We start from the raw sequence: 14,150 nt of genomic DNA on the forward strand, positions 1-14,150 counted from the left end.
GAGCGGGGATCATGCTTTCTGTGACCTGGAATGTGCTATCTTCTTGAGAAAGTGGCTGCAATTTGTGGCAACTTCCTATGAGGAGCAGACACTGTCTAGTATGTTGTTATCGGCCCTCACTCTTATCTCTTGTCTAATATGGCCCACGTAGAGCTGGCAACACGCGTTGTCCGGTGGATTATCCGTGTCGTACGGGAAGCGTTTATGTCACAGGACGAGACATTCCAGCTCAGTCATGAAATCGACGATATCGGCTGGAGGCGTTGCATCGAACTGCCAGCTTTCTCAGCTCTGCAGTCGTCAAAGTCAGGGCCCAGATGTTCAAGGTTTGCAAAAGCCCTTGGCCGATGGTGAGGTTCGTTGGCCAGGGTCTAGATTGGTACACGGAATTGATGTCTGAGTCAATCCCCCTCGATGAGTCGGGTGACAACATGAACCTGGGCGTTGGGTAAAAGAAAAATAAATAAAAAGAACTGGTGGGTCATGTGTCAGATGTTCTCCGGACTGCGCTGTTCCTGCGAATTCCTGTTTCATCCTCTGCTCCCAAAATCAATCCATAATCTTCCCGGCCAACTTGCTCCGTCTCCTGATGGAGGGCCCACACCAGACAGGATCCACGGTACGAGTGTCAAAGCCATGCCCACGCCTCCAGGCAGACTGGCTGGGGCGCCAAATCCTATGATGAGTGAACATTTGTCGAGAGACGAGAGGGAAAATCCCACCCAACATATTCCGATAAAAGATCTGGGCAGCCGAAGCGGAACTGCCGTAGCGATGATAGGTGTCGGCCAGATAGTTGAACACAGAGAGGTAGATTGAGAAGATTCCGGCAGTAGAGAGTCCCACCGCCATAGCAGGTACTGTCCCATGCACCTGGTACTGCGCTGTCGAGGTCAGCAACTGCATCCGGCTTGAGGAGATGAACCGCGCGATCGAGGCGTTTGATATCCGGCCTGTCGTGGCCGAGCAGGTCTTTGGGTTCGACGAGTTGAAGGAGGCGTATGCGCAGGTGTGGAATCGGCGGATGTTTGGGAAGGTGGTGCTGGCTGATCAGGTGGAGGAGTAGTTGAGGCATAGTCTTATCCCTGGACCACAGGGTCTGACTCGATGCCGGAGGCGTAATGTATATAGCACATGAGCCTGAGCCTGAGCTAGATCTACATCCGAAGCTGCTTGAGTTGGCCGCTGCCAAGGTTGCTGTTGGGCAGTATCCGCGCTGATAGGTATAAGCACACAATGGAGCATAGACGGTATGACATGTCTCAGGAACCTGCTCCTGAGCCCTCTTGGTTGTTGTTGATACTATTCAATGCTCGTTAGATGCAGATCGTGATTCAACAACGTCACTGCCCCCGAAACCATACATAGTCACGTGCCATAGCCCCAGTATATACAAGCCCAGCATGCTCCCAACACCAGCTCAGCAGAACATCCCGCCCCGCATCAAGCCCCAAAACCACCCCACCCTCCGCCATGACGTTCAGCAACCTCTGCCATCACAAGCCAAACCGCTCCATCTCTCATGATCCCAAAGACTCAGAGTTGGTGACCTGGACCCGGTTCCAACTCGCCTCATCATCACAGCCCGACACCGATGCATGGGCATCCTATTTCCAGCCCCTGGTCCACGACATAGGCCACTGCCAGACAGTCTGGGGCCGAGTCAAGGACAGTGCAAGGCCTCAAGTATTAGTGGTAACGCGTACGTCATCGCCCTGTGGATCCACGCGAACAATCATCCTAACCTCTGCCTTCACATTGACCTGGCATAGAATGGTGGACAGTCTCCGAATACAGGGACTTCAGGTCCTCCCCCAACGCGCAGCTCTACCTCGAGACCCTCTCCAACAGCGGAATCGTCCCCCTCGCTACCCACGAGACAGTATCCAGCGGCAGCTTACCGCCCTGGTTCCACTTCCTCCAAAGGGGCTCCAGCTGATCAGCGTGTATTTCCCGGCGCCGGTCGCGGAGCCGCAACGGGCGCAGATCCAGAAGCTCAAGGGGTACCGCCCGCCGGCTTTACGGTTTCATGCAAAGCCCGACGAGTGGGATGCACTGCGTGGCCCGGTGATGGTCTGGGCGGCGCAGACGGAGCGGCGGAGCGGACAAGAGGTGCAGCTGATGCTGTGGCCGCATTTCTGGCGGGATGCTGACCGCGCGGAGCGGAGGCTTGTTGTCAGTGTCAAGGAGAGGTTTGAGAGGCAGCTTGGGCGATTCCAGCCGGTGGAGTGGGGGGAGGAGTTCTTGGAGTTTGAGCTTGTGCCTTGTATTTGATGGACTAGGCTTGGCTTTTTGTTAGACCAGGCAGCCTGTTCATGTTTGTCTGTATGATACTATACCTAATCGGCTCAATATCTGAGCCTTTTGTGATTGACATGCACAACTGAGTGGACCGTAGCCATTTTACTCTGCGTAGAGCCATACGAGGCAGGAGCTGACAAGAACCCTACCTTGCGGTTGTCGGGTGATGTGGACTATCAGGTCCCTGCCCATAGCTTGCTTAGTGCTCATGTTCTATCGCATACTTTGTGTGATCAGACCAGGATCGACGCTACTAAAATCTCACACCAACGTATAGGACCCACATGTAGTACTGCCCGACAGGGTGTTACTACTGTTACTCTTATACTTTGACTCTCCTATCCTTCTTCTTCTTAGGAGCAAAAGTATGTTCCACTAGTGCATAAGTGGCATGGATTGAAAGTCTCCAAGGTCCGGCCGTCAAAGCCTCTTCGCAATGCTGAGTGTGACAGCTTGAATAAGATCGAACTACCACGTTGACAAGACACCACTTTCTACCTGCATCGGCTGAGCGATTCGATTCTCGACAAAGCCTTGTTGTGACTTGTTGCACGGTACGCTCGGCAAGATACGACCTGAACCCTGGTAACCGTGGCCGCGACAAGTGGCCGGAATAAGCCACCTGCATGGCACTTCACATATCACTGGGCAACCTCCGATCCAGTTTCTTGCTTTCCCAAGAGAGCACAAACACCAGCCTATCACCTAGCTACCCCACTGGTCTTCAGCTATTCTCTGGTTGACATATGGAAGCTTTCATCTTCAGTTATAGGACATCTTCTTACTACCATGGAACGATGGTCCCATCGTAAACATTCCGACCCGTGGCATTCTTCCACCCGGGAATAAACACCTTAGGAAACTGCCCGTTTATCTCTCCATTCGGTCGGAACAGAATATTCAACGATGCCTTGACCCCTTGCTCAGGCGTCAGGTCGGCGATGTCGCCGCCGCCGAGATCGGTCTTCATCCACTTGAAACATCGATCTCATGTATTAGTAGGTGATAATGCGGGTTTATATAGGGGACAGAGCACATACACCAGGGGCAATGGCCACAAAAGCGAAGCCGTCTTTCTCATGGTCCAGAGCATACTGCACGGTGAGTGCGTGCAGGGCGGCCTTGGAGATCTTGTACGCTGGGGCGGGGACGTCATGGGACGCGCGAGCTAGGGCAATGGAGGCGAGCGAGGTTGTGCTGCAGCACTTTAGAAAGAACATACGGTTCGGTGGATGGGTAGTGATGTGTTACATGTTCGCCACCTTCTTGAGGGAACCCTGTTGCAGAAGTGGTAGAAAAGCCCGCGTCACGTAGTGGACACCGAGGACGTTGATGGTGAAGCTCTCTGCGAGATTATCCCTTGAGCGGGTAGGTGAGTACATAATGAGGTAAGAGGACTAAGATAGACAAAAAACTTACATTGATTTCACCCCATCGCCGACGTACTGGCAGACTCCGGCATTGTTAATCAAGATATCCAGTCCCTTGCCGCTAAGCTGCTTCTCGACCTCGCCTGCAGCGTTGCGGATGGACACCTCATCTGTCACGTCGAGTTGGACGACTGAGACTCTTCCTGCCGAGACAGCGGCAAGCTCGCTCAAGGGCGACGAGTCTCCTCGTGCGGTAGCAAAGACTTTGCTGATCTCGGTTTCGGAGCGGGAGGAGAGTTCGCGCGCGAGCGCAAGTCCGAAGCCGCGGGAGGCACCTGTGATCAAGACTGAAGCCATATCCAGGTTGAGAGATTTGTGAATAGTCGTCGGCTAATAGTTGTTGCCAAGGAAGAAGTTAGTATTTTGTGGCCTGATATACTTGCTGCTAGGGCTGGGTTAGATTTACGATTGGTAAGCATTGATCGGTCTTTGACGGCGCTTATCTTTATGTCCGAAAAAGGAGGGCGCAGGCCGAGACTGGAATTTAGCTCTAAGAATAGGAAGTTAGTGTGATGCAAGATTATATACGTAAATAGAGAAAAGAAATGGTAGCGTGATAAGTACTTCAATTCCCAATATAGCTTCCATAAAAGAGTACTTAGTAACTACTAAGTTAGTTATCATACATATAATGTTGTATGTCCTGTTTCAAATCAGGCAGCATGTACTTCTATGTAAGCTTCAAATTGGCCTTATTTGATTCTAATATAATCACAGTACATTGGTCATACGACTCAGAATACTTCCCATAGTCTATGAGTCGTCAAATTGCTTCCTAGTCTATGTACAGTATGTCTGGGTGAGCCCTAACGCCGGCTGGCACGATCCTAATGATAAGTTGCAGTAGCTGCAAGTCTTGGACCCACCCGGGCGGACCTAGTTGAGATTACACGCAATCAGATGCGATACCCAAGCTCGACTGTACAAAAGGTTCCAAAATTGATCCCAAATTGGCACGCATAAGAAGTAAACCAGCATCTTGAAAAAGTACCACCACACACCCAACTAAGTATACCACGTTGGCGCCGGCAGCTCCCCCAACAAAACATATCTTCCCAGCTCCCGATTCTTGTACGCAACGGGATCATGCAACGTGTGCGTCCGAATATCCCGCCAAAACCGATCGAGCCCGACCTTTAGTGAGGTAGCCCTCGCCCCCGTCACCTCGAAGATGCCATTGGTGACCCGCAAGCCCACGTCCGTGGTGACGACCTTGACGCTCGCGATCCACTCGGCCACCTCGCCGCGTTCCTCCGCCGCCAGCGCCGGCCGGTCCGCGCCGTGGCGCGCATACAAGCCGACTAGCTGCTCACCCGCGCGATCGGCCAGCGCTTCGGTGGCGCGCAGATGCGCGAAGAAGTTCCCGTACCGCTCTAGAATGTAGAACTCGTCGGTGGCGGCGGTCTTGTTGTCGCCGCCGAAGGGCCAGGCGCGCGTGTGGGCGGTGGTGTATTTGGCGGCGAAGTCTAGGGCGCCTAGGGCGATGCCCAGGTAGAAGTTGCTGAAGACTAGTTGGATGCTACTGGGGGTCAGTATTGCTCATGGTTGCACTGGTAAGGCAGGTGATCTTACGTGGGGAGCAGCAAGCTGGCGAAGGGGACGCCGAGCACATCTTGTCGTGGCTGCTTGGTGGAGGCATCCCAGCCCAGCGCGTCGGTCCACGGGGCGCGGACGTTCTCGATCTTCACGCCTCCGGACTCGGTCAGACGCAGACCGATGTTCTGCCAGTTGTGCGCGAATTGGATCCCCGGCTGTCGGGTCTCCACGAGGGCGAAGATGTGTTGGTCTGTGCCTTCGAGGACGCCTTCGAGCACGGTGAGATCGGAGACCACGCCCCCCGTGTTGAAGAACTTGGCGCCGTTGAAGACAATGTGTTCCCCGTCAGAGGTGATCTTGAGGTCGCTGTCGCGCGGGTTGACCGCCCCGCCGACGAAGTAGTTGTTGCTGATGATCAGCTCATGTGTGCGCTCGATTTGTTCGGGGGTGCCGACTACATTGGCGGTCGTGGACCAGAGGAGATGGTAGCCGAGCAGCATGCCGATGGAACTGGGGAATTGTTAGCTGCGGTTAAAGAAGGTATGCAGGAAGTGCGTTGTGGAAAGCTCACCCATCCGCCTTGGCCACTTCTCGGATGGCTTTGTACCCTACTTCCCACGACTGCTCACCTCCTCCGTACTTCTTAGGACCCAGTAGCTTCAGCAGTCCGGAATGCTTCAACAGAGCCACCTCGGCTCGGGGCGATTTGTTCTCCTGATCCCTTTGTGCGGCATCCCGAGAGAGTACTTCGGCCACTTCTCGTGCTCTTCTGATCCAGCCTTCTGCTGTGGTAGGAAGTGAGGACCACTGGTCTTGATAAGCGCTGTAGACACTGGGATCAGTCGCTGGAACGTTTCCTTGCGCCATGGTGGATGTTCACGGGGTGTAAATGCGGTGGTAATGCTCCTGCTTGTAATCTACAAGTCACCAGTCTTGGATGTATCGCCACTTGAGGATACAGCAGAGAGCATTTATACACATCTTCACAGATTGCTCATATAGCATGAGTATGGCGTAGCGAAGACAATTGGTGATCCGCACATGTCGATCCCAAGTTGTTTGCTGGGAGTTGAGCGATTCGTCAATCCCGGGATTAATGTCGTAATTGGCCCCAAGTTTGGGATACACCCAAAACTGCCCGCAGTGCTCTGTGGATAGTAGTGTGGGGGATTCGCAAGACCCCACATGCTAACTGTTGCGAGGAACCGTGCGATCGGAGGCTGCGATTGCGTGACGGGCCGAAGTCCAGGGCCCGGTGGGTCCGAGGTTTTCGGCCGAGATGCCTCCCTCCACACTGGTCAATTTAATTTTGGTTTCTGGTGCGAAAGGCGATATAGTTCAACAAATGCACTGGGACCAGAAAAATCCAGATTCTGAAATGCCACTTCCACATCCATCTTGCGGCGTGCCTGAGCCATCCCGCAACATGTTTTCAACGTCATATCTGCTCCATACTTCCCATCATGCCCGACAGCTCAGCCTTACGCTTGCGCGCTATCGACGTCTCACCGGTCGCCGGCTCCATCGACTTAATATATCTCGCGCACTTGGCAGCAAGACTGCTCGACGAAGCGGCGCGCCAGGGAAGACGGAGACACGCAGAGATGGGAACGGCCGAGATACAGATAATCGCAAGATGGAGTCGCATAACAAAGGAGGGAGCACCTGCATAGGAGAGGTCGGAGCTCAAATGAGAGGCTCTCGAGCAGGGCGATGCAGGCAATGGCGGCGGTGACGGCGTGGCGTGTTGGCTTTTCTGCAATCTCTGCAGCGTCCGCAGAGACTTAAGAGTCGGATGAACACCGTTGCAGAAGTGGCTGCCACGGATGCACGACAGTATTGAAGCGGTCATCGATCCAGTGGTCTGAGAACGGCGTATGCTAGATTGCCCCATCACACAGTTCCAAGGCCAACTTGCTCGTGAGGAAAAGCCGTCAATAGTAAAGCAACATGGCTACCTTCGTGACCAACATCGCGGACCTGGGGATGACCAGCCATGTACACTGTGATATACCTCTCAGTAAGTCTACTGCGGAACTATCATTTCAGTACATTCGATCAGCGGGTCGACTTACCGATCATGCGGACTACGTATAGGCTAGGAGACAGGAGCTGGGTGAGATCTTAGACACATGAAGATGAAGACTCGTTGCATAATGTGTGCCGACTAGGCTGGAAATGGACACAAGATTGGCAATTGCCTAGCCCGCCTAGCAGCGGTATCAGCATCAAGGAACTAACCATAGGGTCTTGGGTATAAACCGACCAGAGCAACAACAAGCGCATAGTCCTCTCCGACAAGACTCTTGTCAAATCAATATTGCGTATGTCTTCGGATGGCATCGGCAACATTTAGAATGCATAGCACGATACACAGTCCCAGAGCCAGAGGCCGATGTGACTGCGACGACGCCTACTCATCCACGGTCGGATAACGAGGGGTCATAAATAGATCTTTAAGTTCATTCTGAGAGAACAAGCAGAAGGAAATCGAATGGCCGGCGAGGGTCGCTGTAGGGCGCATTTGTAATCCTTCAACGCACAGAGTTGGGCTGAGGGCTGGCCCCCATTGTGTGAGGGCGTGCCATCATGCATAAATCCACGTGTGTGAAGTCTTCCTTGTGATTTTGGCCCCAAAATCTTACTGGGGAAATGTGATTTCTAGAACTTCGCCCCCACTGGAAGAGCACGGTCGATGCTTGGCACTGGGTAGAGATCGGATTATATACTTCATCCACAGGCTGTTTGCTGTGGTCTGACATGGCTGTGTACATGATGACTAATACAATCAGCATCGCCCCAGGAATATGAGCAAGACGGCGCACATACCTGGATTATACAATTATTGATGTAGATGATGTGTGGTTGTTGTTGTGGTGAAGTTCATACCGGCATAATAAGACACACCCGCGCTATACCCGAACTGGCAGGATGGTTATCGATAAGTGCAAACAGGACATACGGCTGAGTCAGCTGCTGACTGGCCAGTGGCGGGGCAAAAAAAAATACCGAGTCCGATCCTGCGTCAACTCCCAATCTCTAACACTCCAACTCTTCGCTTTTGTGCATTTGCGGTTTGCGTTCGGAGGTCAAGATGTCGATGGATTTGGATGCGCCAGTTCCCATGTTGGGGCTGCAGGACCAGCCCCCGGTCGCTGCGACGTGAGTCTTATCGCCAGCCTGGTTTGGCCGGAATTTCGCTCATATTTTCCTAGGATTCTGTGCTGCAACTGCGGTGCCCCCATCGATGGAACCACTTCTGCTGGTGCTATGTGCCAGGACTGTCTGAAACTGAACGTCGACGTCACCCAAGGGTAAGTTGGGATTTTACTTTGGTATCGGGTCCGCAGACGGAACTCATGCTGATTTACTCCGAAATCTAGCATCCAGCGCGAATCGACCCTCCTCTGCTGCAAAGACTGCGAGCGGTGGCTCCAGCCCCCCAACCAGTGGGTGGTTGCGACCCTCGAGTCCAAGGAACTCCTCGCCCTCTGTCTGCGCCGCCTTCGTGGCTTGTCGAAAGTCCGCATCATCGACGCCAACTTCATTTGGACCGAACCCCACTCGAAGCGCATCAAGGTCAACATCACAATTCAGCAGGAGGCCTTCCAGGGCACGATTATCCAACAATCTTTTGAGGTGGAATACGTGGTGGCCGGCCAGCAGTGTCCTGGTATGTCTTGCAACCACTTTCGCTCATGTTCGACTCAGGCTTGCGTCAATCAGGCTCGCTAACATCACTGCAGATTGTCAGAAGAGTTTCACGCCCAACACGTGGCGAGCTGCAGTCCAGGTCCGACAGAAGGTCCCTCACAAGCGTACCTTCCTTCACCTGGAGCAGTTGATTCTGAAGAACGACGCTCACAAGGATACGGTCAATATCAAGGAGGCCAAAGATGGTATCGATTTCTACTTTGCGCAGCGAAACCACGCCGAGAAGATGGTCGACTTCCTTGCCTCTGTTGTACCGTGCAAGATGCAGAAGTCCCAGGAGCTCATTTCTATGGATGTTCACACCAGCACCAAGTCCTACAAGCACACCTTCTCGATTGAGTTGATCCCCATCTGCAAAGACGATCTCGTCGCATTGCCGCTCAAGCTTGCCCGCCAACTTGGAAACATCGCCCCCCTCACCCTCTGTCACCGCGTCGGAAACAACGTGAATTTCTTGGATCCGACTACTCTGCAAACGGCCGACGTTCAAACCGGCGTGTACTGGCGGTCGCCGTTCAAGAACCTCGCCGACGTCACCCAGTTGAAGGAGTTCATTATTCTGGATATTGAGCTTACCGGCCACTCGAATGGCCGTTTCCACCTTGCCGAGGCCACTGTGGCTCGCGCCTCGGACCTTGGCTCCAACAACACCACCTACTTCTGCCGCACACACCTTGGCGGTATCCTGCACCCCGGTGACTCCGTTCTCGGCTACCACCTCAGCGGCACCATCTTCAACGACGACAACTTCGACGCGATTGAGCAGAGCCACCAGTACGGATCGACGATCCCGGACGTCGTACTCGTCAAGAAGTTCTACGCCCGCAAGAAGAAGCCCAAGAGCCGCAACTGGCGTCTCAAGCGCATGGCCCGCGAGTACGAGGAGGAGGCCCTCGCCAGCGCTGGCCAGCAGAGCCGCAAGAAGGAGCAGGAAGCCAACCGCTTGGAGGAGGACTTTGAGATGTTCTTGCGTGATGTCGAAGAGGACGAAGAGCTCCGCCAGACCCTAGATCTGTACAAGGTCCGGAAGCAGCCCCAAGCGGCCGATGCTATGGATGAGGAAGAGGACAACGAGAGTGAGGATGAGACGCCGCAGATCAACATGGATGAGCTGCTTGACGACTTTGATGAGCTGAATATGGATGACGATTGAGCTTTCTGCGAGTAATATCCCTGATGATCACGGCTGGTGTTTATATTCTACTTTTCTGGAGGGGTTCATGTCGATAAAAGAAAAGTTTTATTACCCCCTTGTTGTTTTTTTTAAAATCCAGGTTCATAGCATCCATGCATTTTACCCTTTCATCTTGGCAACGAATATAGATGTTCACAATGACAGGTCTTATAGCGTAGTTTTGCTAATTCGCTTTCTGGTCAGATTGAGCCATCGCAATGTTGCAGCTGGCTTGGTAGGGACCGGGGAAGGAACCAATGCAGACAAACAAGCCAAACTTGCCGAAAATAGCCAAATGGCCCCACCGCAGCTTATCGCCGATCGGGCTATCTTACCGGGGGCAACGCGGCGATGATTTCCAGCTCATCTCCAATTTGATGCTTGGCCGGTCAATAAATCCCTAATGTGGCTTGTCTCATTCGTTGCCTTGCCTTCGAGAAGTCGGTGGAATCTTCCGACATGTCGTCAACCATAGTAAACAAACGAGACAACGGCCAGTTTCGCTGAAGGTCCATCATGCTCTCTGCTTACTCGCATAAGAGCCGGACAAGATATTCACTCCGTGTGCCTTGAATCCCGTGATGTCAGAAAGCAGGCAAAAGTCACGATAAGGCAATATGCATCGATCCATCTGACTGACTGTGGACGGGTGCAAACGCAACCACCAGGCTGGCATGGTACGTACTTCACGCACAGCTTATCGGGCCAATCAACGAGGCCCCTTGCCTCTCCGGCCCAAATCATCCAAATCATCCAGTTCGTTTCAAATATCGGGGAACGGCACATGCCCCTAAGTTTAGCGGTTTTAGCATGTAGCATGGCGATTGACCCAATGTTTTGCTGGAGCCAATTGACTGCCAAGGGCCCGAAGTCACCTGTGCAGCCCTGGTGATGCAATTCCCGGATGCCAAGCAGGATCGCCCGGGTTTATTTGATCGCCGTCCGCCCTGCAGCATTGTCCATCTTTTCCTCTTTGTCTGTCTGGCTTTTTTTCTCCCTTTTTTTTTTTTTTTTTTTCTGGCTGCAGAAAAGGACCGTCACTCGGATGGTGCCAGCATGCATGCATGCTGAAAGCCGGGTGTGATGTCTCTTGTCGGCCTTGAGTTCGGAGTCTAAGTCTATATAGCCTGGCACACCTCCGAAAGTCCCCGCGTGGAAGGTCTTCTAGGCCCTGTTTCGCCGTTCTCGACACCCGCGGAAAAGCAGTGTCGTTAGACTATAGACGTGGAAATGCATTCACATTCGAATCTATTGAACTCCCTCACGTTCTTGCTCGCTACAATAGGGGCTCAACCCGGCAGTGCCTATGTCGCGCAAACCCCTCTGACGGGCGACACCTGCACGCAAACGACCGTGGCCATCCTGTAAGCTGATTAGCATTAGATTTGGAAGATTGTTCGTCACCACTAACTGGCTCAGGGGAGGTGGGATGGCCGGGGTGGCTGCAGCGGTATGTGGGTATTGAGTAACCCTCCCGCCGTGCTCAACCAACTAACCCGAGCAGCAAGCCTTGACCAATGCATCCGTCACCGACTTTGTTCTGGTGGAATCGCGCGAGACCCTGGGAGGTCGGGTGTGGCATACGGACTTTGGGAAGGATAAGGACGGGAACCCGTATGTGGTGGAGTTCGGGGCTAATTGGGTATTTTCCCCGCATTCGACACACATTTTAAGGCTGAGCTTTAAAACTGACTGCGCCCCACCATAGCTACAAGGATTGGGTTCGGCTGATACTGGTACGTCGCCAGTACATCCCTTTTACTAGACTTCAACAACAGACTGACCATTACGACAGTGAATCCTGTCTGGGCTTTAGTATGTGTCGTAACTCTGTATACACCGAACCACGCTAACCGACAGGCTAAAAAACACCATCTGCGCAACACCTACTCTAACTACAGCTCCCTCCGAACGTACAACGAGACCGGCGAAGCCGACTATCGATATATCCTCGACGAATATGCTCGAGTCTACGAGATTGCCGCGCGCGACGCCGGCCGGATCCTGATGGAGAACCTGCAAGACCAAACCGCCCGCACGGGGCTTGCCCTTGCAGGGTGGCGCCCTCGCAAGAACGACATGGCTGCCCAGGCAGTCGAATGGTGGAACTGGGGTATGATCCGATGAAACTTCGCCAATCCGTCATAGGAAGAACCCCCACCGAGGCAGAGAGGGCATACTCCCCCCCCCTTTGCTTCCCTTCCAGTGACCCTCAATCCAAGGGAGTCCGGCTGTGGACTAACATTTGTGCTGTGTGCGACATCTAGATTGGGAGGACGCCTCTTCCCCCGAGACGAGCTCCTTCGTATTCGGGATGGCCGGCGAGAACCTGACCTTCAACCAGTTCGGCAAGGCGAACCACTTCGTCCTGGACCGGCGCGGCTACAGCACCATCATCGAGCAGGAAGCCGCCGCGATATTCCGCAACAACCCCAGCCCGCGTCTCCGACTCAACACCCACGTCACCACCATCGACCACTCCCCCAAAGGCGTCACCATCCACACCGCCGACGGCGCCTGCATCGAAGCCGCCTACGCGATCTGCACCTTCTCGCTGGGGGTCCTGCAAAACCACGCCGTGAGCTTCCGCCCGCCGCTGCCGCGGTGGAAGCAGACCGCGATCGAGAAATTCAACATGGGCACCTACACCAAGATCTTCCTGCAGTTTCCCCATACCTTCTGGCCCACGGACACCCAGTTCTTCCTGTACGCCTCCCCGACCACCCGGGGCTACTACCCGATCTTTCAATCCCTCTCCTCGCCCACCTTCCTCCCCGACTCTCATATCTTGGTCGTCACCGTCGTCGACGAACAAGCCTACCGCGTCGAGCGCCAAACCACCGCCCAAACCACCGCCGAGATTCTGGAGGTGCTCCGCGAGATGTTCCCCGACACGGTCATCCCGCACCCGACGGACGTCACCTACCCGCGCTGGTCGCAGGAGCCCTGGGCCTACGGCAGCTACTCCAACTGGCCGGCGGGGACGACCCTCGAGATGCACCAGAACCTGCGGGCGAATGCGGGCCGCCTGTGGTTCGCGGGCGAGGCGACCAGCGCCCCGTACTTTGGGTTCTTGCATGGGGCGTGGTTCGAGGGGCGGGAGGCGGGCGCGCATGTGGCGGCGTTGCTGCAGGGAAGATGTATGGAATTGCGGGAAAGTGGGCATGAGGATCAGGAGAACTGTGGGGAGCGGATGCATTACGAGCCCTTGAATGGGACGACCCCGTTGGAGGCGTACAGTATGGTTAATGGGTGGCCAGTGAGTAGTACGGATTGGTAGGGGTAACATCCCCCTTGGTAGCGATAGGATTCGGCAATGCATGCGTAAAGCCTGAAGCGTGAGACCCGGTCGCTTGGGGCTGTAGATGGTGGGCAGGAATACTACCTACTACCTCGAGAAGGCCGTGGCCTCGGGATTATTGAACAAGATTTTCGAGGTTTTGATCGGACCCTATAGACTCTATATCAGTACTTAAGGATAGCTACGTGCTGTGATGTCTTCGAGTGTGAATCTTCGATTGTGAATCTTCGATTGTGAATCTTCGATTGTGAATCTTCGATTGTGAATCTTCGATTGTGAATCTTCGATTGTGAATCTTCGATTGTGAATCTTCGATTGTGAATCTTCGATTGTGAATCTTCGATTGTGAATCTTCGATTGTGAATCTTCGATTGTGAATCTTCGATTGTGAATCTTCGATTGTGAATCTTCGATTGTGAAGATCAACTTCAAGTAAATCCACAAAACTTGGAGAAAGCATCAATACTGGGGTATAACCTTGAACTGAGTATTTAATCTAAGAGCCGACCCGAGGTCAAGGCTAACTTATCGGCCGTACGATATGTCTTTCGTCTATTATCAACCCCTATCTCAAAGCGCTCTATTAAGGTGTAAGTATCGCAGTAAGTATTCATTGACATTGCTCTTTCCAAAAGAAAGAAAAGAAAGAAAAGCCCGCGAGGGATGGGGAGTGCACTGAGGGCTGGGAGTCTCT

The 14,150-nt window shown here is 53.5% G+C and overlaps 5 protein-coding genes across 5 annotated transcripts; 3 read left to right on the forward strand and 2 right to left on the reverse strand.

Moving 5' to 3' along the window:
- Nucleotides 1-1,437: 1,437 nt before the first annotated feature.
- On the forward strand, nt 1,438-2,349 carry ASPACDRAFT_125918 (uncharacterized protein). Its single transcript, XM_020196864.1, has 2 exons — nt 1,438-1,702; nt 1,773-2,349. Exon 2 carries the CDS (start codon nt 1,774-1,776, stop codon nt 2,272-2,274), a length of 501 nt encoding a protein of 166 aa, XP_020052702.1. The 5' UTR covers nt 1,438-1,702; nt 1,773; the 3' UTR covers nt 2,275-2,349.
- Nucleotides 2,350-3,085: 736 nt separating this feature from the next.
- Nucleotides 3,086-4,051, reverse strand: ASPACDRAFT_1891234 (SDR family oxidoreductase; the record flags this gene model as incomplete). The annotated part of the gene is made up of 4 exons (XM_020198611.1): nt 3,721-4,051; nt 3,553-3,660; nt 3,342-3,498; nt 3,086-3,274 (listed from the first exon to the last, which is right to left on the reverse strand). Exons 1-4 carry the CDS (start codon nt 4,026-4,028, stop codon nt 3,086-3,088), a joined length of 762 nt encoding a protein of 253 aa, XP_020052703.1. The 5' UTR covers nt 4,029-4,051.
- A 407-nt stretch (nt 4,052-4,458) lies between these two features.
- ASPACDRAFT_125920 (thermophilic desulfurizing enzyme family protein) lies at nt 4,459-6,466 on the reverse strand. Its single transcript, XM_020196865.1, has 3 exons — nt 5,839-6,466; nt 5,304-5,777; nt 4,459-5,250 (listed from the first exon to the last, which is right to left on the reverse strand). The coding sequence occupies exons 1-3, from the start codon at nt 6,132-6,134 to the stop codon at nt 4,737-4,739; spliced, it is 1,284 nt and encodes a 427-aa protein (XP_020052704.1). The 5' UTR covers nt 6,135-6,466; the 3' UTR covers nt 4,459-4,736.
- Nucleotides 6,467-8,285: 1,819 nt separating this feature from the next.
- ASPACDRAFT_125924 (ribosome-binding protein NMD3) lies at nt 8,286-10,403 on the forward strand. Its single transcript, XM_020196866.1, has 4 exons — nt 8,286-8,429; nt 8,483-8,581; nt 8,651-8,940; nt 9,014-10,403. The coding sequence occupies exons 1-4, from the start codon at nt 8,362-8,364 to the stop codon at nt 10,132-10,134; spliced, it is 1,578 nt and encodes a 525-aa protein (XP_020052705.1). The 5' UTR covers nt 8,286-8,361; the 3' UTR covers nt 10,135-10,403.
- Nucleotides 10,404-11,189: 786 nt separating this feature from the next.
- On the forward strand, nt 11,190-13,680 carry ASPACDRAFT_81562 (putative flavin containing polyamine oxidase). The gene is made up of 7 exons (XM_020205900.1): nt 11,190-11,519; nt 11,575-11,605; nt 11,660-11,797; nt 11,864-11,891; nt 11,951-11,970; nt 12,016-12,268; nt 12,423-13,680. Exons 1-7 carry the CDS (start codon nt 11,386-11,388, stop codon nt 13,433-13,435), a joined length of 1,617 nt encoding a protein of 538 aa, XP_020052706.1. The 5' UTR covers nt 11,190-11,385; the 3' UTR covers nt 13,436-13,680.
- The last annotated feature ends 470 nt before the right edge of the window (nt 13,681-14,150 follow it).

Source organism: Aspergillus aculeatus (genome assembly GCF_001890905.1).
Source record: "Aspergillus aculeatus ATCC 16872 unplaced genomic scaffold ASPACscaffold_17, whole genome shotgun sequence".
Classification (NCBI taxonomy): domain Eukaryota; kingdom Fungi; phylum Ascomycota; class Eurotiomycetes; order Eurotiales; family Aspergillaceae; genus Aspergillus; species Aspergillus aculeatus.

Coding starts and splice junctions, on each gene's coding strand:
- ASPACDRAFT_125920 (XM_020196865.1), bottom strand. CDS start 6,134: ATGGCGCAAGGAAACGTTCCAGCGACTGATCCCAGTGTCTACAGCGCT. Junction 5,778..5,838: donor GAAGTGGCCAAGGCGGATGG/GTGAGCTTTCCA, acceptor ACAATTCCCCAG/TTCCATCGGCATGCTGCTCG. Junction 5,251..5,303: donor GCCAGCTTGCTGCTCCCCAC/GTAAGATCACCT, acceptor GACCCCCAGTAG/CATCCAACTAGTCTTCAGCA.
- ASPACDRAFT_125924 (XM_020196866.1), top strand. CDS start 8,362: ATGTCGATGGATTTGGATGCGCCAGTTCCCATGTTGGGGCTGCAGGAC. Junction 8,582..8,650: donor AACGTCGACGTCACCCAAGG/GTAAGTTGGGAT, acceptor TCCGAAATCTAG/CATCCAGCGCGAATCGACCC. Junction 8,941..9,013: donor GGCCGGCCAGCAGTGTCCTG/GTATGTCTTGCA, acceptor ACATCACTGCAG/ATTGTCAGAAGAGTTTCACG.
- ASPACDRAFT_125918 (XM_020196864.1), top strand. CDS start 1,774: ATGGTGGACAGTCTCCGAATACAGGGACTTCAGGTCCTCCCCCAACGC.
- ASPACDRAFT_81562 (XM_020205900.1), top strand. CDS start 11,386: ATGCATTCACATTCGAATCTATTGAACTCCCTCACGTTCTTGCTCGCT. Junction 11,520..11,574: donor CAAACGACCGTGGCCATCCT/GTAAGCTGATTA, acceptor TAACTGGCTCAG/GGGAGGTGGGATGGCCGGGG. Junction 11,606..11,659: donor TGGCCGGGGTGGCTGCAGCG/GTATGTGGGTAT, acceptor TAACCCGAGCAG/CAAGCCTTGACCAATGCATC.